This window comes from Thamnophis elegans, chromosome 5, assembly GCF_009769535.1.
Source record: "Thamnophis elegans isolate rThaEle1 chromosome 5, rThaEle1.pri, whole genome shotgun sequence".
Taxonomy (NCBI): domain Eukaryota; kingdom Metazoa; phylum Chordata; class Lepidosauria; order Squamata; family Colubridae; genus Thamnophis; species Thamnophis elegans.
Window position 1 is genome coordinate 93,581,667 of NC_045545.1, and position 24,941 is coordinate 93,606,607.

The window sequence follows — 24,941 nt, forward strand, 5'->3', positions numbered from 1 at the left end:
ATAGCAAAACATGAATTAATTCTGGAAAAATCAGATTTCATAAAGTAGAGTTGCAGTCAGAGTGTGAAATTCAAAAATTTTTACTACCGGTTCTGTGGGCGTGGCTTGGTGGGCATGGTGTGGCTTGGTGGGCGTGGCTTGGTGAACGTGGCAGGGGAAGGATACTGCAAAATCTCCATTCCCACCCCACTCTGGGGCCAGTCAGAGGTGGCATTTGCCGGTTCTCTGAACTACTCAAAATTTCCGCTACCGGTTCTCCGGGACCTGTCAGAATCTGCTGGATTTCACCCCGGGTTGCAGTGTTTCTAATGGTGTCTGCTTCCCAATTTAGCCTACCTCCTTCTTAAAAGACTCACTGTTTCCTTTCTTCTTATATCAGTGTTTCCCAACCTTAAGACGTTTTAAGAAGTGTGGACTTCAAGATATGTGGACTTCTGGGAGTTGAGGGGGCGCAATGGTTAGAGTGCTGTACTGCAGCCACTTCAGCTGACTGTTATCTGCAGTTCAGCTGTTCAAATCTCACCGACTCAGGGTTGACTCAGCCTTCCATCCTTTCGAGGTGGGTAAAATGAGGACCCAGCCTGTGGGGGCGATATGCTGACTCTGTAAACCGCTTAGAGAGGGCTGAAAGCCCTATGAAGTGGTATATAAGTCTAACTGCTATTGCTATTGATGTCCACACATCTTATAATGGCAGAAGGTTGGGAAACATTGTCTTATACCAAAGAGAATCAAAGCAGGTTTCTTGCTAACATCTTCCAATCCCAGACTTCATATTTCTCTACCTTTCCTCACCAAGGTCATCTTTATGGTTCTCCATAATTCCCCTTCGCTGGGATTTGCAACTCTGTTTTCAACAACTCCATTACAGAACCATAAAAATCCCATTTCACATGCTAGGTCAATTTTTCAATTCAATCTCAGCCATTACTAACCTGAAAGTTAATCCTGATTTGCTCTTCAGGTTTCTCAGAAGCTCGAGCTGATTCAAAGGTGGAATGAGCCTAAATTGGAAGAAATCCAAAATCAATTTCAGGGAGAGAGAGAGAGGGAGAAAGAGAGGGAAGGTGGGAGGGAAGGGTACACAGGAACCATCTCATGGAAAGTTTTTCCTTCCCTTGGGATTGTGTGTCTGTACCATATACTGCAAATGCAGAAGAACGGGAGGTGAGTTAGGAATTTTGCATCTCTAGATGTGCTCCCAAAGCAGGATGAGAAGATAAAACTAGCATTAGAAAGGAGGGAGGTGTCTCAAATGGATGATTGACTGAAAAAAAACTAATGGAATTAGCAGAGATGGATAAAGTGTCCGCCATAATCAAAGGAAAAACACATCTAACTTTGTTTCTGCTTGGAAACCATTTCTGGACTTTGTGCTTGGGGTCGAAAAAAATTAAACTCTGATTTTGGGTTTTGATGATTACTTTTGTGGTTACAGAAATGGCTATTATATTATTACACTTACTGTATATGCGTAGTATATAGTACTATATATATTGTACTATATACTACATATAACCTCAACTTTTTCAAAGTAAAAGTTAACGTATTTTTCAGAGTATGACGCACCAAGATTTTGAAGAGGCAAATTGGAAAAAAAAGGTTTTGCACTCTGCAGACCGCCCTTAAAGGGCCCTTTTTTGTCCAAAAAAGGGCATGCATAGTCTTTAGGAGGCTGGTAGAGTGCTCCTGGGGGCTGGGGGAATGAGCAAAAAAAAGGTCCATAAAGGCTATGCACGGCCATTTTACAAAGGAGACTCTATGGTGGGGGAACCAGACTTCCAGTTGGCAGAGGAAAAAGGACACCGGGCTAGAAGGAGACTCTATTGTAGAGGAACTAGACTTCCAGTTGGCAAGGAAAAAGGACAGTGTGCTAGGAGGAAGCTCTATGGTGGGGGAACCAGACTTCCGGTTGGCAGAGGAGGAGACTCTGTTGTAGGGGAACCAGACTTCCGGTCAGCTCCAGAATTAAACGGGGGGCTTTTGGTTAGGACCTTTGTGGCACTGTGAGTGTTTAAAGTTGCTGACCCCTAGTCCAGACTGTCTGATCCCCAACATTTTCAGCCAGTGTGATACTATGTAAGACCCCTACCTCAAATCTGCTTTCATTCCCTGGGGGTCACAGCCCACAGTTTTAAAACTCCTGGCTTAGACTGAATTTCTTTGCAAGAATATCTTTTTCAGCATGTCCAGGAACCGATTCGTTCTTCCAATTTGGGATACAATGTGAACATCATTAGCTGACAATTATTCATTCCTTACCTTGAAATTCATCAGAAAAACTGAATGGCTCATTTGAATGTGCCCCTCAAAAACCAATCAACGAATTGTCCCCTCCCCCCCAAAAATTGTCTTGAATGGATTAGCCCCGACAATACCAGTTTGTTGCAAAAAAGCAATGTGATGCATATATGACCCACATCTTCATTTCCACATAACCTTAAAGAGAATTCTTATAACTGTCTTCACTTTGTCTCCACTCTTGAGACTTTATTCCCATTCTTTCCAGAAGACGCGATTTTGTTAGATGCGCCATACGTTTGACTAAAAGAACTGGGCACAAAGAATCATACAATCACCAGAATAAAACACAGTACATGCAGCTGAATGTGAAAATTTTAAGAAATTTCACCCGGTCTGTAGGCTTTATTTGAGGCTCCGAACATGGAGATATTTTTTTTCTCTGTTACTATCAAGACAATCTGACTTCTTTTTGAAAGCTAAGACTACAAGGTCTGGGCTGCAAAACCTCAAATGACCACTAGATGAGACACCACAGATGTGGTCCTTTACTGCCACCTAATGATAGCCTGTAGTTTGGCAGTCCAGATCCGGAAACTTTAATTAAAGTATATAAAACAAAGCATTGGACAGTGCTCACTCCCAGTAGTGAAAGACACACTGTGAGTTGTTACTGGAAGCACACACAACGATCAGGCAAAGTCAACACTGCTGGTCATGCCTCAAAGCAACCAGTTGCAAAAGAAGCACAACATAAGTGTCACAAACGAGATACACTCTCACAAGTACACACATGCACACACCACAAAAAGATATTGGGTATCGGTTGTGATGAAGCCGTTGTAAAAGAAAAAGTGAGAGTGAGAAAGGTCAGCAAAGGTCAGAGAGAGGTAAGCCCATTTGTCCAAAGCTGGAAAAAAAACTATCTTTCTCTGCAGGTTGTCCTCGACATACGACCAAAATTGAGCCCCAAATTTCCCTTCTTAAGTAAGACCGTCAAATGTTTTCCTTCATTTTACAACCTTTCTTGCCACAGTTGTTAAGTGAATCACTGCGGTTGTTCTGTTAGTAACACAGTTGTTAAGTGAACCTGGCTTCCCCCTTAACTTTGCTTGTCAGAAAGTCACAAAAGGTGATCACATGTTCCCGGGACATTGAAACCGTCTTAAATACATGCCAGTTGCCAAGGGTCCAAGTTTTGATCACATGACCATGGAGTTACTCCAACAATCATAAGTTTGAAAAAGTTTAACAAGCAGTGGTGGGATTCAGCTGGTTTGTGCCGGTTCAAGCAAACCGGTTGCTAAATTACCCATCCACCATGCTATCAAAGTGGATTCTGGGGGTGGCCGGGAGAAGGAGAAGGCCTCTTCTTCTCTTTCTTCTCCCTGCTCCTCCTTCTTCCCTCGTGCTGGCCACTCCCTTGCAGCGCAGTGCCCAGAATCCACTTTGATAGCGGGAGGTGGGTAATTTAACAACCGGTTCGTCCAGGGTCAGGTTGGGTGTTGTAATCAAGTTATAATTGAGCAACACAACTTCCATTCTATTGTCCGGTTACAGGTGTCTTCAAACTTTGAAAATTTAAGACCTGTGGACTTCAACTCCCAGAATTCCTCAAGCAGCCACATTGGCTGAGGAATTCTGGGAGTTGAAGTCCACAAGTCTATAAATTGGTGAGCTGGCAAATTCCTGGCCTGGAACATTTAACCCCAGATTTATTTTTTTTATTTTTTTTACGCATGGCAACTTTTAAGGATTCCCAGTCAACATGCTTGGAGTTGAACTCCACACATCTTAAACTTTCCAGATTTAAAAAAAGCACTGATTTTTTTTCCCCTAGGGATAATATCTTTAAAAAGGACAGTATGCTCATATGCCACAATGACGTCAAAATGACATCCTCCATGTTATGGCATCTTCATACAAATTATACTAAAAGCCTGGTTTGCATTATTTCATGTCATGAGTCATACGGCTTTTCTTTCTGCTTTCAAATACAATAGTCTTGGTTGAGATAATATTCTAATGTTTCTAGAGGCCAGGCAGTAAATTCTGATTTACTGTTGTATAAGCATGCTGGTTTGGGAATTCAGGAAGGTGAAGTCCACCATATACTGTATATCCCAAAGCTGCTGAAGTTGAGAAACACTGCACTAGTGTCCTGAATTTAGCTGTCAAAACTCAGCTCCATTTTTAGCCCATCTTAACATTCATTATAGTAAAGGTAAATGTTCCCCTCGTACATATGCGCTAATTGTTCCTAACTCTAGGGGGTGGTACTCATCTCCATTTCAAAGCCAAAGAGCCAGCACTGTCCAAAGACGTCTCTGTGGTCATGTGGCCGGCATGACTAAACGCCAAAGGCGCACGGAACACTGTTACCTTCCCACCAAAGGTGGTTCCTATTTTTCTACTTGCATTTTTACATGCTTTCAAACTGCTAGGTTGGCAGAAGCTGGGACAAGTCACGGGAGCTCACTCCGTTACGCGGTGCTAGGGATTCGAACCGCCGAACTGCCGACCTTTCTGATCGACAAGCGTCTTAGCCACTGAGCCACCGCGTCCCATTTAGCATTCATGCAAGCCGATAGATCAGTAAGTAGAATTTGATGAGTTTTCTATTTCAGGAACACAGCATGTAGGGGGGCCGGGAGAGTGTTCAAAAGCTATTTAGCGCCATTTGGTTTAGAAGAGGGGTGTCAAACTCAAAGCCCGCAGGCTGCATCCAGCCCACAGGGTGCTTAGATGTGGCCCATGGGGCCACCCTGGAAATGCTGAAGGACCAGCCTGCGGCGCCTCTGCCAGCGAAAACAGATCTCAGCTGGGCTGCGCGCAGTCCTCCCAACCTCCATTTTCGGCTGTGACGGCCTCCGGAAGCCCTCTGCCAGCACAGCCCTCCCGAGCTCTGTTTTTGCTGGCACAGGGCTGGCACAGGGCTGCATGGTGCCAGGCCAGGCTAAATGGCAAAAATCAAGCATTCTTCTAATTTAGGAAAAGCCAGTGAGAAGAAATAGCTGTATGAATTCAAGATAATTTAAATACTTGCTGGGTTAAGCCAACTGAATTTCACCAGGGGACTCACCTGCTGTCTTCTAGAGTAGCTTGAAAAGATCTTTTCTTAATCCGTGGGTCAGAGGATGAGGTCAGAAAAGTCAAGATGGCTTCCACAATGGCATGATTGAAGCTTCCATCTTGATTTTCTTTTTTTTAATCATATCCTTCAGATATTTCTGTGGCCACAATGCCCGGCACAATTTGATATGGAAGTAAAAGAATGCACAATCCTAGGTTTGACGGTCTGCCCACGAGGTGATTTTCGCCTTATCTTATAGAGAAGGTTTATCATTTAGGGAAAGCCCATTGTGCACGCAATACAGAAAAGTTGAGTGAGTTTCATTCCAAAACGAAACTGGGGAAAAACAACAACAACAACGAGAGCCACAACATGACACACAAACACCCATTCACATGCACTGCATACCTGGAGGGACCATAGGTTTGTGGCTGTGAGCTTTCAAGTATTTTCAAAACAGGAGAAGAGAAAAGGGGAGGAGGGGAAAAGAATAAAGAATATTTTGAAATGAAATAGGAGGGAGCGGGAAACAGAAGAAGGAAAATTAGCAGAGAGGTCAAGTAGATCCCGTTGAGTAGGCAAACTCCAGGCATGAATCAGCCGGTGAGTGTCAACTAGAGATTTGACAGACAGGTTACAAATATTTTGAATCAATTGATCAGTCATGACAAGTATTCCAAAAGCTGAACCATAAATGATCACTTCTTCAGTGCCATAATTAAGAGCGCAACTCAAGAGTATTAAAATGTGTGACTGGATGGACTAGGGGTGATGTGATAACAGTCTTCCAATATTTGAGGGATTGTCACAAGAAATAAGGGGTCAGCCTGTTCTCCAAAGCACCTAAAGGAAGGACAAGAAACAATAGAATAGAATAGAATAGAATAGAATAGAATAGAATAGAATAGAATAGAATAGAATAGAATAGAATAGAATAGAATAGAATAGAATAGAATACTAGAGTTGGAAGGGACCTTAGCAATAGCAATAGCAATAGCAGTTAGACTTATATACCGCTTCATAGGGCTTTCAGCCCTCTCTAAGCGGTTTACAGAGTCAGCATATCGCCCCCACAGTCTGGGTCCTCATTTCACCCACCTCAGAAGGATGGAAGGCTGAGTCAACCTTGAGCCAGTGAGATTTGAACCACCGAACTGCAGATAGCAGTCAGCTGAAGTGGCCTGCAGTACTGCACTCTAACCACTGCACCACCTCGGCTCGACCTTGTTCTAGTCCAACCTCCTGCCTAGGCAGGAAACCCTACGAAACTTCACACAAATGGTTATCCAACATCTTTTAAAACTTCCAGTGTTGGAGCATTCACAATTTCTGGAGGCAACTTCTGTTCCACTGATTAATTGTTCTCACTGTCAGGAAATTTCTCCTCAGTTCTAAGTTGCTTCTCTCCTTGATTAGTTTCCACCCATTGCTTCTTGTTCTGCCCTCAGGTGCTTTGGAGAATAGTTTGACTCCCTCTTCTTTGTGGCAACCCCTGAGATATTGGAAGACTGCTATCATGTCTCCCCTAGTCCTTCTTTTCATTAAACTAGACATACCCAGTTCCTGCAACCGTTCTTCATATGTTTTGGGTCTCCAGTCCCCTAATCATCTTGGTTGCTCTTCTCTGCACTCTTTCTAGAGTCTCCACATCTTTTCTACATGGTGGCGACCAAAACTGAATGTGGTATTCCAAGACAGAATCAACCTAGAATTAAGGAGAAACTTCCTAACAGTGAGAACAATTGATCCGTGGAACACCTTGCCACCAGAGATTGTGGGTGTTCCAACACTGGAGGTTTTTATGAAGGAACTGGACAGCCACTTGTCTGGTACAGGGTTTTCTGTTGGAGCACAAGGTTGGACTAGAAGACCTCCAAGGTCCCTTCCAACTCTTATTCTGTTCTATAGGTAGTCCTCAACTTCCCACCACGACTAGGACCAGGATTTCTGTCACTAACCAAAACGGTTGCTAAATGAATCATGCCCAATATTACATTTGTTTGCCATGGTTATTCAGAGAATCGCTGGAGGGAATCAAATGGCCGTTAAGTGAATCCGGCTTCACCCTTTGGTTGCTAGTCGGAAGGCAGTTGGGAAGGTCACCAGTGGAGAACACGTGACCCTGGGATGCTGTGCGGTCAGAAATACAGGTAGTCCTCGACTTGCAACGATTCATTTAGTGAACATTCGAAGTTACAACACCACTGAAAAAAGTGACCTATGACCGTTTTTCGCACTTACGATCATGTGAATAAAATTCGGATGCTTGGCAACTGATTCATATTTACGACGGTTGCAGGGTCCCATAGTCATGTGATCCCTTTTGCGACCTTCTGACCAGCGAAGTCCATGAGGAAGCCAGATTCACTTAACAACCGGCTTACTAACAACTGCAGTGATTCACTTAACAACTTTGGCAAGAAAATTTGTAAAATGGGGCAAAAGTCGCTTACCAAATTTCTCACTTAACAACATAAACTTAGGGCACAGTTGTGGTCATAAGTTTAGGGCTACATGTATGTAGATGCCCAGTGCTAACTGCCCCCAAATTTTAACCCTGGGGATGCTGCAGTGGTTTTAAGTGTGAGGACCAGTTGTAAATCACTTGTTTCTGTGCCGTTGTAAATTCAAACAAATTAAACAAATGGTTGTAAGTCAAGGACTAGCTATATGGTGGACACGGTTCAAGCTTTTTATTTTATTTAACACCTGTTGAACGGGGAATGACCTAGCCCTCAATGTCCTATTTATCTTTTCCACACAAAACATTTTCCCCAGTTATGTTCCCCCTGTTCTTTTCATATCTACCGTATTTTTCTAAGACGCACCGGAGTATAAGACGCACCACGATTTTGAAGAGGTAAATTTAAAAAGAAAAGTTTTTGCCCTTCCCGGCCCCCAGGAGCACTCTGCAGGCCTCCCAAATCCTCTACAAGTCTACATGCTCCATTTTTTTAATGTGAAAAGGGGGCATGCAGAGAGTTTGAGATTCCTGCAAAGTGTTCCTGGGGCCCGGGGAGGGCAAAAATGAAACACGTGTGGGGGGGTTGAGAGGCAAAAAATGGGCCAATTTTTTTGCAAAGAAAGAGGGTATGTAGAGGGTGTGGGAGACCTGTAGAGTGCTCCCGGGGCCTTGGTGGGAGCAAAAATAGCCCCGTTTTTGTGAAAAACGGGCCCAATTTTCACTCATTTTTGCCCCCCCCCCCAAGCCCCCAGGAACATTTTGCAGGCCTCCAAAATATTCTGCGCGTCCACTTTTGTGAAAAACTGAATACACGGGATGGGGTTTCGGGAGGCCAAAAATGCTAAGACACACCCAGTTTTTCAACCACTTTTTTGGGGAGGGGAAAGGTGCGTCTTAAATGACGAAAAATACGGCATCTGTCAGTGAGACAGGGCTAAACACATCTAGCTATTTTATTCCAGGAATAAGCCATGTGAAATAGATGAGGCAGTTACTATATGAGAGGGTGTGCAGAATCGTGGCACGACAAAACCGCAGTCCACTAAAGCACGCCTGATTAAAGCGCGTCGCTGACGTCATCAGCAGCGCGACAACAGCGACCGCGGAGAAAAAAGGGCGCTTTAAAAAGCGCTTTTAAAGCAAGCCAATTCACGTTAAGGTAAGGGTTAGGTTTAGGGTTAGGTTAAGGGTTAGGATTAGGGTTAGGTTTAGGGTTAGGGTTAGGTTAAGGGTTAGCGTTAGGTTTAGCGTTAGGTTAAGGGTTAGGGTTAGGTTTAGGGTTAGGTTAAGAGTTAGGGTTAGGGTTAGGTTTAGGGTTAGGTTTCAGGGGGTTAGGTTTAGGTTTAGGGGTTAATTTTAGGTTTAGCACTCACAGCGTGCTTTTTTCTTCGCACTGTGATGACGTCAGGTACGCGGTTTCGTCGAGCGCGCTTTAGTCGAACGCGGTTTTGTGGTGGAACCGTGCAGAATTTACACTCCTGACTTCAAATCCACCACCTCTGTCCCTCCCCGAGAAAACGTGGTGTTCTCATTCCACCCACAATCTATACACTTGATGACAAATACATTCTCACTTTCCTTGCTCTTTTATTCCCATAAATCTAGCGCATACGTCAGGCTGACCACTTTTGGCCTCCGAGTCCCGCTATCTCCCACCTCAAATCAGTCATCAAATCCATCCAGGAATGCTGGATGGCTGACGCGTCTCCAATTTTAGAAACCTCTGACAACAGGACTGTCAAAATATGAGCCGAGCAAACCAGCTATTCAAGGCAGATATCCAGCCATGTCTTTATAGTGGTTATAGCATCTCCTAAGCCAGTGTTTCTCAACCTTGGCATTTGCTGGCTGGGGAATTCTGGAAGTTGAAGTCCAGACATCTTCAAGTTGCCAAGGTTGAGAAACACTGTCCTAAGCAAAAGATTACTTACGTATGGTTTTTTTTTAGAATATACTTTTTTATTTTCCATTTTCATAACATATAATCACATGTGTACTATTACATAGCCAATATCCTATTGTATTAAGTAGTAATTACATCAGTTCCTCTTGCCATCAACGCCCAGAAAGATAAAAACCCATTATTAGCTCTTCTGCTCTCCATACACCTCTTTCTTCTACCTCTCTCCTACCTCCTTTCTTCCCTCCATCATCCTTTTCTACTCTACTTCCCCTTCCTTTCTCCTTCTCCTCTCTCTTCATTCCACTCCTCCTTATCCTCCTCATCTTCCCCCCTTACCCTCTCTCCTATCCCTCTCTTCCTTTCTTCTCTCCTTTCCCACTCTTCCTCTCATTCACTTGGTGTATTTCAGCTTCTGAGCAAACTCCATTCTATGTTGATGGTATTTATGCTTCCATATCAATATACTTAACATATCTTAGTTTTTTAAAAAAGTAAGAGAAGACAGTATACATGTGCAATCATATTACATTAAAATCTAACACCCCTCATCAAGCCTAATATTCATCCCTCCCTCCCACCTCCCCCCCAACCTTCCCTCCCCCGACTTCCCAGAACCCATACACGGTATAAATCTTTAACAAACACCGTCTAAAATATATTGGAAAAAAGAATAAAAAATTGATAACAGCTTTACATTGAACTTAGCTCCTCCTTGCTAGGCTAACTTTAAACAATTTATATTATTCCTGATCTTAATCATAAGAAGGCAAGACAAGAAGCAACGGATGGAAACTAATCAAGGAGAGAAGCAACTTGGAACTAAGGAGACACTTCCTTAGGAGGTTAGGAGCAAGAGGTTAGACTAGAAGACCTCCAAGGCCCCTTCCAACTCTTGTTATTCCATTCTATTCCATTCTATTCTATTCTAACTATCATTTACAGGAGATATCATTTGCAGGAACTGGGTAGGTCTAGTTTAATGAAAAGAAGGACTAGAGAAGACATGATAGCAATGTTCCAATATCTCAGGGGCTGCCACAAAGAAGAGGGAGTCAAGCTAATCTCCAAAGCACCTGAGGGCAGGGCAAGAAGCAATGGGTGGAAACTAATTAAGGAGAGAAGCAAGCTAGAACTAAGAAAATGTATTCTCACGGTTAGAACAATTAACAAGTGCAATGACTTTGCCTCCAGAAGTTGTGGGTGCTCCAACACTGGAAGTTTTTAAGAAGAGATTGAACAACCATTTGTCTAGAATGGTATAGGTTCTCCTGCCCAGGGATGGGGTTGGGTTAGAAGACCTCCAAGGTCCCTTCCAACTCCGCTGTTCTGTTTATTCTATTCCGTTAACGCTCTCTTACGAAACGGCTCAACCCCAACCCACAAATTCCCAAGAACTACAGAAGAGTGAATTAAAGGCACTGCAGATACAAGAGCCATTTGCACTTTTCCAGTTGGAAGGGGATGAATCGATTATTCCACGTCACTTCGCAGCTGCATCTGTGAGACTTTTGCCCAGCCGAGCTGAACCAAGGAGCCAGAGCAAGAAGAGTCAGGAGATATGCAGCTATACAGGCCAAGACACACGGAAAGCCTATTGCTTGAGAGATGCTTTAATTAGTTAGTATTTTTTATTCTCACCTTGATTACATGATCAATAATTGAAGGTGGCGAACATACATAACACTCCTGGCTCCTTCTGTTTTCCCCACAACAACAATCCTTTGAGGTGCGTTGGACTGTGAGAGAGAGAGAGAGGGACTGGCCCAAAGTCACGCAGGTTGCTTTCATGCCTAAGGTGGGACTAGAACTCATCGTCTCCTGGTGATTGGCGCAAAGCCACCCAGTCACCTTTCATGCCTAAAGCGGGACTAGAACTCAATATCACCTGGTGATTTGCCCAAAGTCACCCAGCTTGCTTTCGTGCCTAAGGTGGGACTAGAACTCACAGTCTCCTGGTGATTTGGCCAAAGTCACCGAGCTTGCTTTCGTGCCTAAGGTGGGACTAGAATTCACAGTCTCCTGGTGATTTGGCCAAAGTCACCGAGCTTGCTTTCGTGCCTAAGGTGGGACTAGAACTCACCGTCTCCTAGTGATTGGTGCAAAGCCACCCAACCAGCTTTTATGCCTAAGGTGGGGCTAGAACTCACTGTCTCCTGCTGATTGATCCAAAGTCACCCAGCTTGCTTTCATGCCTAAGGTGGGACTAGAATTCACAGTTTCCTGGTGATTGGTCCAAAACCATCCAGTTTTCATGCCTAAGGCAGGATTAGAACTCACCGTCTCCTGGTGATTGCCCAAAGTCTCCCAGCCAGCTTTCACATCTAAGGCAGAACTAGAAACGGCTGTCTTCTTGTCCCCCAGACAGCTTTTGCGCCTAAGGTGGAAATAGGTGAGTTCTAGTTCTGCCTTAGGTGTGAAAGCTGTCAGGATGACATGAAGACAAATGTCTCCTGGCTTCTAGCCTGGTGCTTTAATGGTACAGGCAATCCTTGACTTATGACCTTAATTGAGCCCAAAATTTTTGTTGCTAAGCAAAACATTTGTTGAATTTTGCCCCGGTTGTTAAGTGAATCCCTGCGGTTGTTAAGTTAGTAATACGGATGTTAAGTGAATCTGGATTTTCCCATTGACTTTGCTGGTCAGAAGGTTGCAAAAGGGGATCCCTTGACCCCGGGAAATAGCAACGGTCACAAATATGAGTCAGTTGCCAAGCGTCTGAATTTTCATCACTTGAACATGGGGATGCTGCAATGGTCGTAAGTATGAAAAACGGTCATCAGTCACTTTCCTCAGAGCCATTGTAACTTTGAACGGTCATTAAATGAAATGTTGTACGTTGAGGACCACCTGCACCACTGATATTACTGCACTAAACGGAGTTGGGTTCAGCAGCTCCGTCCCTAGAATTCTAATTCTGAAACTACCCAATGTATTTTTTCTTTAAATCAGGAACTCACTTCTCCAAAAATCAGCCTCTGCAGTCACCTAGTGCAGGATGAACTCCTTCTCTCTCCCTCTCTCCCCCTCTCTCTCTCTCTCTCTCTCTCTCTCTCTCTCTCCCTCCCTCCCTCCCTCCCTCCCTCCCTCTCTCTCTCTCTCATATAAAAAAATAGGATTTTTCTCTTTAGTGACTAAGGGTCATTAGCCTGAGAGCAGTTCCGCAAAGACAGCTTTTCTCTCTGCAAATACCATGGCTAGAAACTTTTAAAAGGTTCCCAGTTTCCTTGGTTAGAGCACAGAGGCAGATTAAAGGTAAAGGTTCCCCTTGCACATATGTGCTAGTTGTTCCTGACTCTAGGGGGCGATGCTCATCTCCGTTTCAAAGCAGAAGAGCCAGGACTGTTCGAAGACGTCTCCATGGTCATGTGGCCAGCATGACTAAATGCCGAAGTCGCACGGAACACTTACCACCCGCGAGGCTCCAGCTGCTCAGCGGAGCATCGCGCAGGCGCCGTTCGCTCCGTGCGCATGAGCCCCAATCAGCTCAAATACAGGTAAGGACGGGCCGTTGGGGGCACCGTACCAGAATGGTACCTGGTGCTCCCAGTAGGCACTGATACACCCATACCGGGTCGTACCAGTAGCATCCCACCACTGATTCCCACCAAAAGTGGTTCCTATTTTTCTACTTGCATTTTTTACGTCCTTTCAAACTGCTAGGTTGGCAGAAGCTGGGACGAGTAACGGGAGCTCACTCCATTACGCGGCACTAGGGATTCGAACCGCCGAACCGCCGACCTTTCTGATCGACAAGCTCAGCATCTTAGCCAGTGAGCCACCATGTCCCTTTAGAGGCAGATTATAACTGCATATATTAGAGAGATTTTATTTACCTTAATCGCGCGGCTCCTTAACGGTTCCACAGCGACTTATTAAAGGAAGCTGCAAAATTGCTTAACGTACATCCTAAGTGGCTTGCTTGGTAATGGTGGAAACACCGCCTGTGATTAAAAAAAGCTCTCCAGGGGCTGACAAACATTAATTAATCTTCTCCATGCTTACGTTAGGCTTTATTAAACCTAATTACAAGGAGGAAAACCAAGCCCCTAAAATCTGGCTGGTGTGGAAATAATGATGCCATGGCACAATGGGGGTGGGGTGGGGTCCGGAAACAACTTCTGCTTCCCGCTGTCCTACGACTTACAACAGCTTCGTTCAATGACCGTTCAAAGTTACAACGGTACTGAAAAATGTGACTTACGACTGGTTTTTTTTCCAGTTACGACCTTGGCAGCATCCCCACGAATCATGGGCTCACTTAGCAACCGAGTGACTAATTTATCAACTGCAGTGACTCACTTAACAACTGTGGCAAGAGAAGTCATGAAATGGGACAAAACCCACTTCACAAATGCCTCACTTAACAACGGAATGATTCTGCTTGAGCAGGGGGTTGGACTAGAAGACCTCTAAGGTCTCTTCCAGCTCTGTTAGGCTATCATTGTCATATCTTGTTCTCGGCTGTAATATTAATGGCTCTTTCAAGTTGCTGGGTTCTTTTTCTAATTAAGAGATGAATATTAAGAGGAATATCCTGCTGGTAAGGGCAGTTGTTCAGTGGGCTAAAACTGTAGGAATTTGATGACTGCTTATCAATGGTGGTTTATGGGATTCTTGAACTGAGTTGGGGATTGACTTAATGGCAAAGTCATTCATTCTATGATTGACTGGTCCAGCCAAATATATCACCTGGTGGCCTCCCATTCAAACAACCAGTAAAATATGAGTCAGCAGCGTGTAGCAGCAGCCCAAAAAGCCAATGCAATCCTGGGACCTGAATATCTGCGGGACCGCCTCCTGCCACATACCTCCCAACGACCCATAAGATCTCACAGGCTGGGCCTCCTTCAGGTACCGTCGACCGGGCAATGCCGGTTGGCGACTACTCGGGGCAGGGCCTTCTCTGTAGCTGCCCCGGCCCTGTGGAATGATCTACCCGCAGAGATCCGGACCCTTCCCACTCTCCCGGCCTTCTGGAAAGCCATTAAACCCTGGCTGCTCCAGCAGGCCTGGGGCTGTTGACCTCAAATACGGTCCAGCCCCATTTAGAACGGAGTGCATGGTGTGTTTTTTAAATCTATCTTTTCTTTCCTTCTATTCTATTTTTTTTTTTTAAGATTTATTCTGTACTGTAAACTGCCCGGAGTCCCACGGGATTGGGCGGCATATAAATGTTATTAAACTTTAAACTTAAACTTTAAACTTTAAACTGCATTAACAGAGGGATACAATCAAGATAAAATGAGGTACTAATACTACTCTATAAAGCCTTAGTAAGGCCAGATCGAAAGTACTGCATCCAGCTTTGGTCACCACACTATAAAAATGATGCTGAGAGACTCTAGAAAGAGTGCAGAGAAGAGCAACCAAGAGGATTAGGGGACAAGGCTAAAACATATGAAGAACGGTTACAGGAACTGGGCATGGCTAGCCTAGTGAACAGAAGGACCGGGGGCAGTTCCAATATTTGAGGCGCTGCCATGGTGAGGAAGGGGTTCAAGCTATATTCCAAGGCACCCGAAGGCCAGACAAGGAATAATGGATGGAAACTGTTGTGGCCCAGCAGGAGCCGTTGGAGCTACCACCAGACTCCGACAGCGAGGGGCCCTATGAGTCAGCTCTGGAGGATGTGGAGGACCCTGGACAGGGTTCCGACTCCGATCAGGGTGCAGAGAGACTGGTTGGCCACCAAGTGGCGCCTGAGCCTTGGATCAGTGGGGAGGAGACAAGGGAGAGTGATCCAGAAGCCAGCAGTGAGTTGTTCCTGGATGCACGCCATCGAAGAGCTAATAGGCATCACGAACAGTTACTCAAGTACAGGCGGTAATTGCACTCAGCTGGTGGTCATTTGGCTCCTCTCCAGACTATAAAAAAACTGTTGTGCACACATCCCTCTTGCGGAAGTCAACGCATTGACTAAAGAGAACTTTTGTAACTAACTTGGCAAGCTGCCAAGGTTTGTCTGAGTTGCTGCCAAGGTCTTTATCTGTTTGTTCTGCTTGGCTTTCAGCCACCGAGGTTTTGGTTTCTTGCTATTAAAGTATATTTCAGTTAAGCTTGTCTCGGCATTCGTTACTGGACAGAGGAGGGGGTCAGAACAGAAACTGAATAAGGAGAGATTCAACCTAGAAATAAGGAGAAATTTTATGACGGGGTGAGAGCCATCCATCCATGGAACAGAAGTTGCCTCAGAAATTTTGGGAGCTTCAACCCTGGAGGCTTTCAAGAAGAGACTGGACTCCATCTGTCAAAAATGATGTAGGGTCTCCTGCTTGTGGGGGAGGGGGAGATTGTACTAGATGATCTACAAGGTCCCTTCCAAATCTGTTAATCTGTTAAACATGACCCAGAACAAATTTACCCATATTCTGAAATTTGAAAACACTCTCCAAGCATTTGAAGGCAAACTATGTCCATCCAGTCACATCTAACAGTTGGCTAGGATTTGCCTACCCAGTTCATGCATTTTTATTTATTAAATTCATACCCCGTTCATCTCGCATCCAAAGTCTGGAACAAGCGCTGCATATTGGACATTAATACAATCAAGCAAATCCAGAGATATTTCACGAGAAGAGTCCTCCACTCCTCTGCTCGCAACAGAATAACTTATGTCACCAGATTTGAAATTTTGGGCTTAAGAAAACTTAGATCTACGGCGCCTTCAGTCTGACCCAAGCGTAGTGCATAAAATTATCTGCTACAATGTCCTACCTGTCAATTACCTCAGCTTCAAATACAGCAACACACGAGCATACAACAGATACAAACTTAAGGCAAACCGCTCCAAACTCGACAGCAGAAAATACGACTTCTGCAACAGAGTGGTCAGCGCCTGGAATGTTCTACCTGACTCTGTGGTTTCTTCCCCAAACCCCCAAAACTTTAACCTTAGACCCGTGATGGCGAACCTATGGCACGCGTGCCACAGGTGGCACGTGGAGCCATTTGTCTGGAAATGAGAAGGCATGTAAAGACACTGGCCTTCTTTTGAGGCCGTTTTTCGCCCTCCGGAGGCTTCCTTGAAGCCTCCAAAGCGCGAAAAACCGGCCCTATGGGCAAACCAGGAACAGACTTCCGGTTTCTTCGTAGGACCGTTTTTCGACCTCCAGAGCCTTCAGGAGGCTTCCCTGAAGGCTCCAGAGGTCAAAAAACGGGCCTATGGACAAACCGGAAGTCACTTTTTGTCCTCCGGAGCCCTCCTGAAGGCCCCTGAAGGCTTCGGAAGGCAAAAAATGGATCTACGGGGAACCCAGAAGTCACCATTCCCGAACTTCCGGGTTCCCCGTAGGCCCGTTTTTTGCCCTTGAGAGCCTTCAGGGAAGCTCCTGAGGCCTCCAGAGTGCATCCGGGGGGACGGGGAGGCTGTTTTCGCCCTCCCCAGGCTCCTAGAAACCCTCTGGAGCCTGGGGAGGGTGAAAAAAACCATGCCAAAAGCAGAGGGTGTCGCTGATCGCATGCATGCGTGCGCTGGGGGGATCGCCCGCGTAGCATTATGGGTGTGGCATGCTGGCGCATGACACCCCCCCCCCGTGCTCCCCCTGCTTTTGGCACGGCAGCCAAAAAAGGTTTGCCATCACTGCCTTAGACTGGCTACTCACCCCATTCCTAAGAGGTCTGTAAGGTGCATGCATAAGGAGTTAACAAGCTTGTACTCAATCCAGACAAGACCGAGTGGCTGTTGTGTTTCCCTCCCAAGAATTTGGCCAGTATTCCATCGCTCAGGCTGGGGGGTGAAAATTTACGCCCCTCAGACAGGGCGCGCAACTTGGGAGTCCTCCTGGACCCACAGCTGACCTTAGAACATCACCTGTCGGTTGTGACCAGGGGGGCATTTGCCCAGGTTCGCCTGGTGCACCAGTTGCGCCCCTACCTGAACCGGGAGGCTCTTGCAACAGTCACTCACGCCCTCGTGACCTCAAGACTGGACTACTGCAATTGCTCTACATGGGGCAGCTTTTGAAGAGTATTCAGAGACTTCAACTCGTCCAGAATCCAGCCGTGCGAGCGATTGTGGGTGTACCTCGGTACACCCACGTTACACCTGTCCTCCGCGAGCTGCACTGGCTACCGATCGGTCTCCGGATACGCTTCAAAGTGCTAGTCGTAACTTATAAAGCCCTTCATGGTATTGGACCTGGGTACTTGAGAGACCGCCTGCTGCCAATTACCTCCCAAAGACCCGTTAGATCGCACAGGGTCGGCCTCCTCCGGGTTCCGTCCACCAGCCAATGCCATCTGGCTACCACCCGGGGGAGGGCCTTCTCTGTAGCAGCTCCGGCCCTTTGGAATGAACTCTCCGTGGAGATTCGGACCCTCACCTCTCTCCAGGCCTTCCGGAAAGCCGTCAAAACCTGGCTGTGCCGGCAGGCCTGGGGTTGATGAGTTCCCCTCCCCTCTCGACTTGTATGGCTGTATGACTCTTGTGTATTTTAATTACGTGTATTGTGTCTGTGTCCCTTTTTCCCCTTCGGAGTTGTTCGCCGCCCTGAGTCCCTCCCGGAGAAGGGCGGCATACAAATAAACTAAACCTGAAACCTGAAACCTGAAGCCCACCCATGTGCCTAGCGCCTCTCTCCTAATGTTTCTTTTTATTCGTATCCATTTCATGTATCCAAAATCATGTTTATACATATGTATGTTGACGAAACAAATAAATAAAAATAAAAATAAATAAATGCCACAGCAACCAGAAAGGCAAGCGACCCGCAGCAGAGCCCCTGTGGAAATGCAGCGTTTTCTCCCGGAAGTGAATTTGATCACAACAACTGCGTTGCTCAGGACATCTGAAGGAGATTAAAAATTCACCGCCCCAATCAATTATTCAAAGGACGGAGCTCAGCGTAGCTTAGGTGCCCGAGAAGTTCTATAAAAATAGATCGAGGGGCTGCTTCCTGCTAATTGTGTGCAAAAGGATCGTATCAATGCTTCCAAATACACTTGGCATATCCAGGGTGCCAAAGCAAGCAAAAAAAAAAAAAGAGAGAGAGAGACAGTAAGGCCAGGACAAAGACAGCAGCCCATGATTATCTGGTAAACTCTAAGTGAACCATGGTTTCCTGTTGCACCTGACTGGCCTTCATTGAACTGCATCGTCTTGATATACACGCCTCCAGAAGGACGGAAATAATCATTTGGGCCTCATCCAGGATTCCTGATCTGGTTTTGTTTTGTTTTTTAAAAGGAAACAAGATTATTTGGCTCTTACTGAAAAGAATCCTATGGTGCTTTAGGTGCAAAGCAGGGGTGGGATTCAGTGGTTCCACCACAAAACCACGTTCGACTAAAGCGCGCTCGACGAAACCGCGTAGCTGACATCATCACAGCGCGACAACAGCGCGGAGAAAAAAGCACGCTGTAAACGCTAAACCTAAAATTAACCCCTAAACCTAAACCTAACCCCCCAAACCTAATCCTAAACCTAACCCTAAACCTAACCCTTAACCTAACCCTAACCCTAACCCTAACCCTAACCCTTAACCTAACGCTAAACCTAATCCTAACCCTTAACCTAACCCTAAACCTAATCCTAACCCTAACCCTTAACCTAACGCTAAACCTAATCCTAACCCTTAACCTAACCCTAAACCTAATCCTAACCCTTAACCTAACCCTAACCCTAACCCTAAACCTAACCCTAACCCTAAACCTAACCCTAAACCTAACCCTAAACCTAACCCTAAACCTAACCCTTACCTTAACTTGAATCGGCTTGCTTTCAAAGCGCTATTTAAAGCGCCCTTCTTTCTCCACGCTCACTGTTGTCGCCCTGCTGATGATGTCAGCGACGCGGTTTAATCGGGCACGCTTTAGTCGAGCGCGGTTTTGTCGTGCCACGGGATTCAGCCAGTTCGCACCACTTCGGGAGAACCGGTTGTTAACTTTCTGAGCAGTTTAGTGAACTGGTTGTTGGAAGAAATCATTAGGGTAGAGAACCGGTTGTTAAATTATTTGAATCCCACCACTGGTGCAAAGGCAGCCAGTGGTTAAGGAACCAGGCCAAAAAACCAGGAGTCGGTGAGTTCTAGTCCTGCTTTAGGCATGAAAGCCAATTGGATGACTTTGGGCCAATCACTAGGAGAGTGTGAATTCTAGCCCTGCTAGAAACTAATGTAGAACCAGGAATGGTTCTACATTAAGAAAAACCACCGATCTGGAAACCGGCCGATTTTGTTTTTATTCAGCATCCAAGAAAACATCCCAAATCTTCTGAGATTCAGACTCCATATTGAGTCATCTGCTGACAAATTACACAGCTTGTTTCTCAATAAGAAGGATTCTGGAATATCTGCAGATGGGCCTATTGTTGGGGATTTCCCATAATTTGTGTCCCCGGGATAACCCTTTCTTGCTAACCCAAAAACGTGCAAAGACTGTGTTATAGTTTAGGAAACCAGTATATTTAAATAACCCCTTTTCCTCAGTCCCTCTTATTGCCAAAATGGAATTCTTATTGCCAAAAGTATCCAGATTCATTTCATCATTGCTGTTTTTCTTATTTTTTTTAAAAAAAGCCAAATATTCTACGCCTTTTGCTTCCTCGTTTCGATTGTAATTCTGAGTTTTAAGTCTCATCTGGTAAAGCACTCATGGGGGGGGGGGGAAATCTAGGTTATTGTTCAAGGTATAAAACTGCATTTGCATTTACATAAATTATCGTTTAAGGTTTTATAAGAATTCTTTTATTTGTGTGTGGCGTTCGGTTTACATAGTCTAATCTCCAACTCAAAATACAGAAAACAACAAATATCCAAAACACAAAATGAAAGATATTCTGTTTATAGAAATACAGCAGCAGCCACAATTTGGAAGCTGAGCAATAAAGCTGATTTAGCTGAAGAAGGAGATAAGCTTGAGAGCTGGAAACAGCTCTTTCTGTTTGTTAGCCTGAAACCTCCAAATAAACTGTATCCATGTATATAAGTTAGTCCTCGGCTTATGACCACAATGGGGCCGAAAATTTCTTTTGCTAAGTGGAGTGGTTATTAAGTGAGTTTTGCCCCATTTGACGACCTTCTGAGAAGCAAAATCAGTGGGGAAACCAGATTTCCTTAACCACCATGTTACTAATTTAACAATTGCAGTGATTCACTTAACAAATGTGGCAAGGAAAGTTGTAAAATGGGACAAAACTCGTTTAACAAAGGGGCCGCCGCCGCTTTAGCTCGTGCCCATGCTAAACTTTTACACATTTTTCAAACTTTTTTTTTACAGTGCTTTTCAACCTCTTGCACGCATACCACAGTTTGAAAAGCGCTGTTCTAATCCAGAGGTGGGTTGCTACCGGTTCACACCAGTTCGGGCGAACCGATAGCGGAATGTTAGCCTAGGTCGCAGAACTGGCTGCGACCCAGGCTGGCCACGCCTCTGAACTGGTTCCCCAGTTGCTGTGGCATGGTGTGTTTTTTTGGGCATTTTTTAACATTCTGCACAAGCGCACACCTATTAACAGGCAACTGCGCACAGGTGCACCCCGAACCGGCAGTAACGCTGGCAGCAACCCCACTCCTCTTCTAGTCCAACCGCCTGTTCAACCACAAAACTCTATAACATTTCAGACAAGTGACTATCCAGTCTCTTCTTTAAAACCTCCAGTGAAGAAGCACCCACAACTTCCAGGGGCAAGCTGTTCCACTGGTTGATTGTCCTCACTTTCTGTTGTGGCCCGGCAGGAGCCGTTGGAGCTGCCACCAGACTCCAACAGCGAGGGGCCCTATGAGTTGGCCCTGGAGGATGTGGAGGACCCTGGACAGGGTTCCAACTCCGAGCAGGGCGCAAAGAGACTGGTTGTTCACCAGGTGGCACCTGAGCCTTGGATCAGTGGGGAGGACACAAGAGAGAGTGATCCAGAAACCAACAGTGAGTTGTTCCGGGATGCACGCCATCGAAGGGCTACTCGGCATCAAGAACACCTACGTAATTACAGCAGGTAATTACACTCAGCTGATGGTCATTAAGCTCCTCTCCAGACTATAAAAGAGACTGCTTGTGCCACGCCCTTCTTGCAGAAGTCAACGCCTGGACTAAAGAGAAACGAACTTGGCAGGCTGGATTGCTGCCAGAGTTAGTCTGAATTGCTGCCAAGGTTTGTAGGACTTGCTGCCAAGGTCCTTATCTGTTTGTTTATTTGACTTTCAGCCACCGAGAGTTTGGTCTTGTTATTAAAGGACATTCTCATTTATGCTTGTCTTGGCTTTTTTACTGGACGGAGGAGGGGGTCAGAACACTTTCATTCTTTAAAGTTGGAATGTGGTAAATTTTTCATTGGTTTTGTTTCGATTAGATGTCTATGCTGTCTACCTTCCGGATCCAAGGCAGCCTCCAAATTTATCTTCGAAACAACAAATGGAGGGATTCACCATGGGGCTTCCGGAGAAGCATAGGATTGGAAGGGACCACAGAGGTCTTCTAGTCTAACCCTCTCCTGGCTGATGCTTGATCTGCGTTCTTCCAGGGTAACCAGACCCTTCCCATAATAGACAGGTACCACCTACCCCCATGATGGTGAACCTATGGTACGCGCACCAGAGGTGGCACGCAGAGCCTCCCGCTGGGCATGTGCAGCAGCTTCAGCTGCTCTTCTAGTTTCCAGCATGCAGATGTGCACCGGTTAGTTGGTCTTCATGTGCCGGAGCACCGGAAATCCAAAAACCAGGTGGCGGGATGCACATACCATTCCAGCACACATGAAGACCAGCTGGCTGGCATGCATGCGCACGCTGAAAACCCAAAGATCAGCTGGCCAGTTGGTCTTTGGGTTTCCAGCACTCCGGCGCATGTGCGTTCCAGTTTTGACACTCAGTGCCGAACAGGTTCACCATCACTGACCGATTCTGTACTTTTTCCTCTGTTTTTTCGACCTAAAGATGAAACTGAGTCTTCACACTCTTAGTCCAACATAACCATCGTAAACCAATAAATCTCCCTCTTCCTATTTTTCCCACAACAACAACCCTGTGAGGTGGATTCGTCTGAGGGAGTGTGACGGGCCCCAAATCACCCAACCAGCTTTCATGCCTATCTGTTCTGGTCCCCACTTAGCCTGTTCCAAAACTAAAGTCACACAAAGCTTGCTAAAGGAAAGCCTTTATCAGTCTCGGTTCATGCTGGCTGCGAGCTCAAAATAAACGTAGATAAAGTCTCTGGCAACAAGGGTTACGCAGCAGAATGCAGAAACAAAACTCTTACAGCACCAGGTTTTTAGGAAGCAAAATCACTTATCCAAGTGTCTCACAAACTCAAACAGGAACGGAACTGAATTCTCCATAAATGAACGACGAACGTTGACTTCTGCAACCAGGGTGTGGCACCATCAGTCCTTTTATCTACAGAAGACGACACTAACGAGCAACAGCTGGAGCAATATTCCTGCATCCCAACTCAACTCACAGCAAACTTCTGCTGAGTCCCAACACCTATCTAAGGCAGGAGTAGAAATCACAGGCTTCTGGTGATAGGCCCAACGATACCCAGCCAGCTTTCATGTCTAAGGCGGGACTAGAATTTACCACCTCATGGTGATTGGCTCAAACTCACCCGAGGCTTTCATGACAAAGGCGGGATTAGAACTTACCATCTCCTGGTAATTGGTCCAAGGAGGAAGTAGAAATTACTGTTCCTTTAATGATTGGTCCAAAGTCAGCCAGTCGGCTTTCCTGCCTAGACTAGAACTCACTCTCACCTGATTTCTAAACCAGTACCTTAACCACCACATCAAACTTGCTCTCTAAAAAAAATGTGATGTTGTTCATTATATTTCATTGTTACTTCTTGGAAGTTTTTTCTAATTTTTTTTTAATTTCTAATATTTTTTTTAATTCTTTTTTTTCCAATCTTCCTAATTTAGTATCCCAACCACAGGTAGGTTGCTCCCGGATCGGCCCAGATCGGGCGAACCAGTAGTGGTGGTACCTGGTGGCTCCGCCCACCCACCCAGATGCTTCTGTGCATGCGCAGAAGTGTTGCACAAGCAAGCGAGCGCACAAGCACGAGCAAATCGGTAGTGCCGGGATTTGAAACCCGCCTCCTGATTCCATCCAATGATAATCAGACCTGAAATTGCTTAGCTCCTACATACAAACAGCCAGGTTCTTCCCTTTTCTCACTCCACAAAAGAAATTATTTGCAAAATATCCAATATCACCAACTCAATCAAGTACAACCATTTCTGTAGTCAGCTGCTACCTTTTCTTAATGCAGTTGAGTCATTCAACCTGATTTATAACTATGGCTGCTTTCTCTAATTTTGATTTCTTCGCATGATCTCTTCCCAAAATTATTCCTCAGCAGAGTCCAGGGAATTCTGGGAATTGTAGCTCCAACCATGGGTGAAATCTAATTTCCCCACCACCACTTCTATAGACGTGGCTTTGGGGTGGTGTCATGTGACGGGATCTTTTTTATTTTATTTAAATTTAATTTAATTTTTTTAAGCATGCCGGCAGGGAAAAAATGCTTTAAAAAGCGGAAAACAAGTTTCCGACAATCTGAGCCATGCAATCCTCAGAAGCTTTTTTTTTTTCTTTTACAGAACCAAGCACAATCATCCATACCGGTTCGGCCGAACCAGGAAGATTTCACCCCTGGTTCCAATATACCTGGAAGACACATACTTGAGAAGGCTGCTTTATTCTGTGATCACCATTCTCCCTGGACATTATTTTCACGAAGAATTGGAAACCACGTTCTCCATATGTTCTGCTCCCCATTTCGCCTGGTACGCCCGTTGCGCCCCTTCCTGGATCGGGATGCCCTGTGCACAGTCACTCACACCCTCGTCCTCTCTCGCCTGGACTACTGTAACGCTCTCTACATGGGGCTGCCCTTGAAGAGCACCCGGAGGCTCCAGCTGGTCCAGAATGCGGCCGCACAGGTTGTCATGGAGGCACCTAGGTGCTCCCATGTTACACCCCTTTTAGGTGGCCTGCACTGGTTGCCGGTTGTTTTCCGGGTGCGATTCAAGGTGTTAATTATGATCTTTAAAGCGCTCCATGGCTTAGGTCCAGGGTACCTGCGAGACCACCTACTGCCACTGGTAGCCTCCCACCGTCCAGTACGATCCCACAGAGTCGGCCTCCTCAGGGTGCCGTCGGCCAGACAGTGTCGGCTAGCGACCCCCAGGGGGAGAGCCTTCTCTGTGGGAGCGCCTTCCCTATGGAATGAGCTGCCCCCCCGGAGCTTCGGATAATCCCCGACCTCCGGTCCTTCCGACACGCCCTAAAAAGTTGGCTTTTCCAGCAAGCCGGCCTGGCCTGAATAGA

At 45.7% G+C, this 24,941-nt stretch overlaps 1 protein-coding gene across 1 annotated transcript in view; it reads right to left on the minus strand.

Annotated features, from left to right (window-relative positions):
- KCNQ2 (potassium voltage-gated channel subfamily Q member 2) overlaps positions 1-24,941 on the minus strand; it is a 135,462-nt gene that overhangs the window by 47,565 nt on the left and 62,956 nt on the right. Inside the window, 2 exon segments of the mRNA XM_032218370.1 lie at positions 936-1,004; positions 5,723-5,752. Coding sequence (XP_032074261.1) covers positions 936-1,004; positions 5,723-5,752 — 99 coding nt within the window.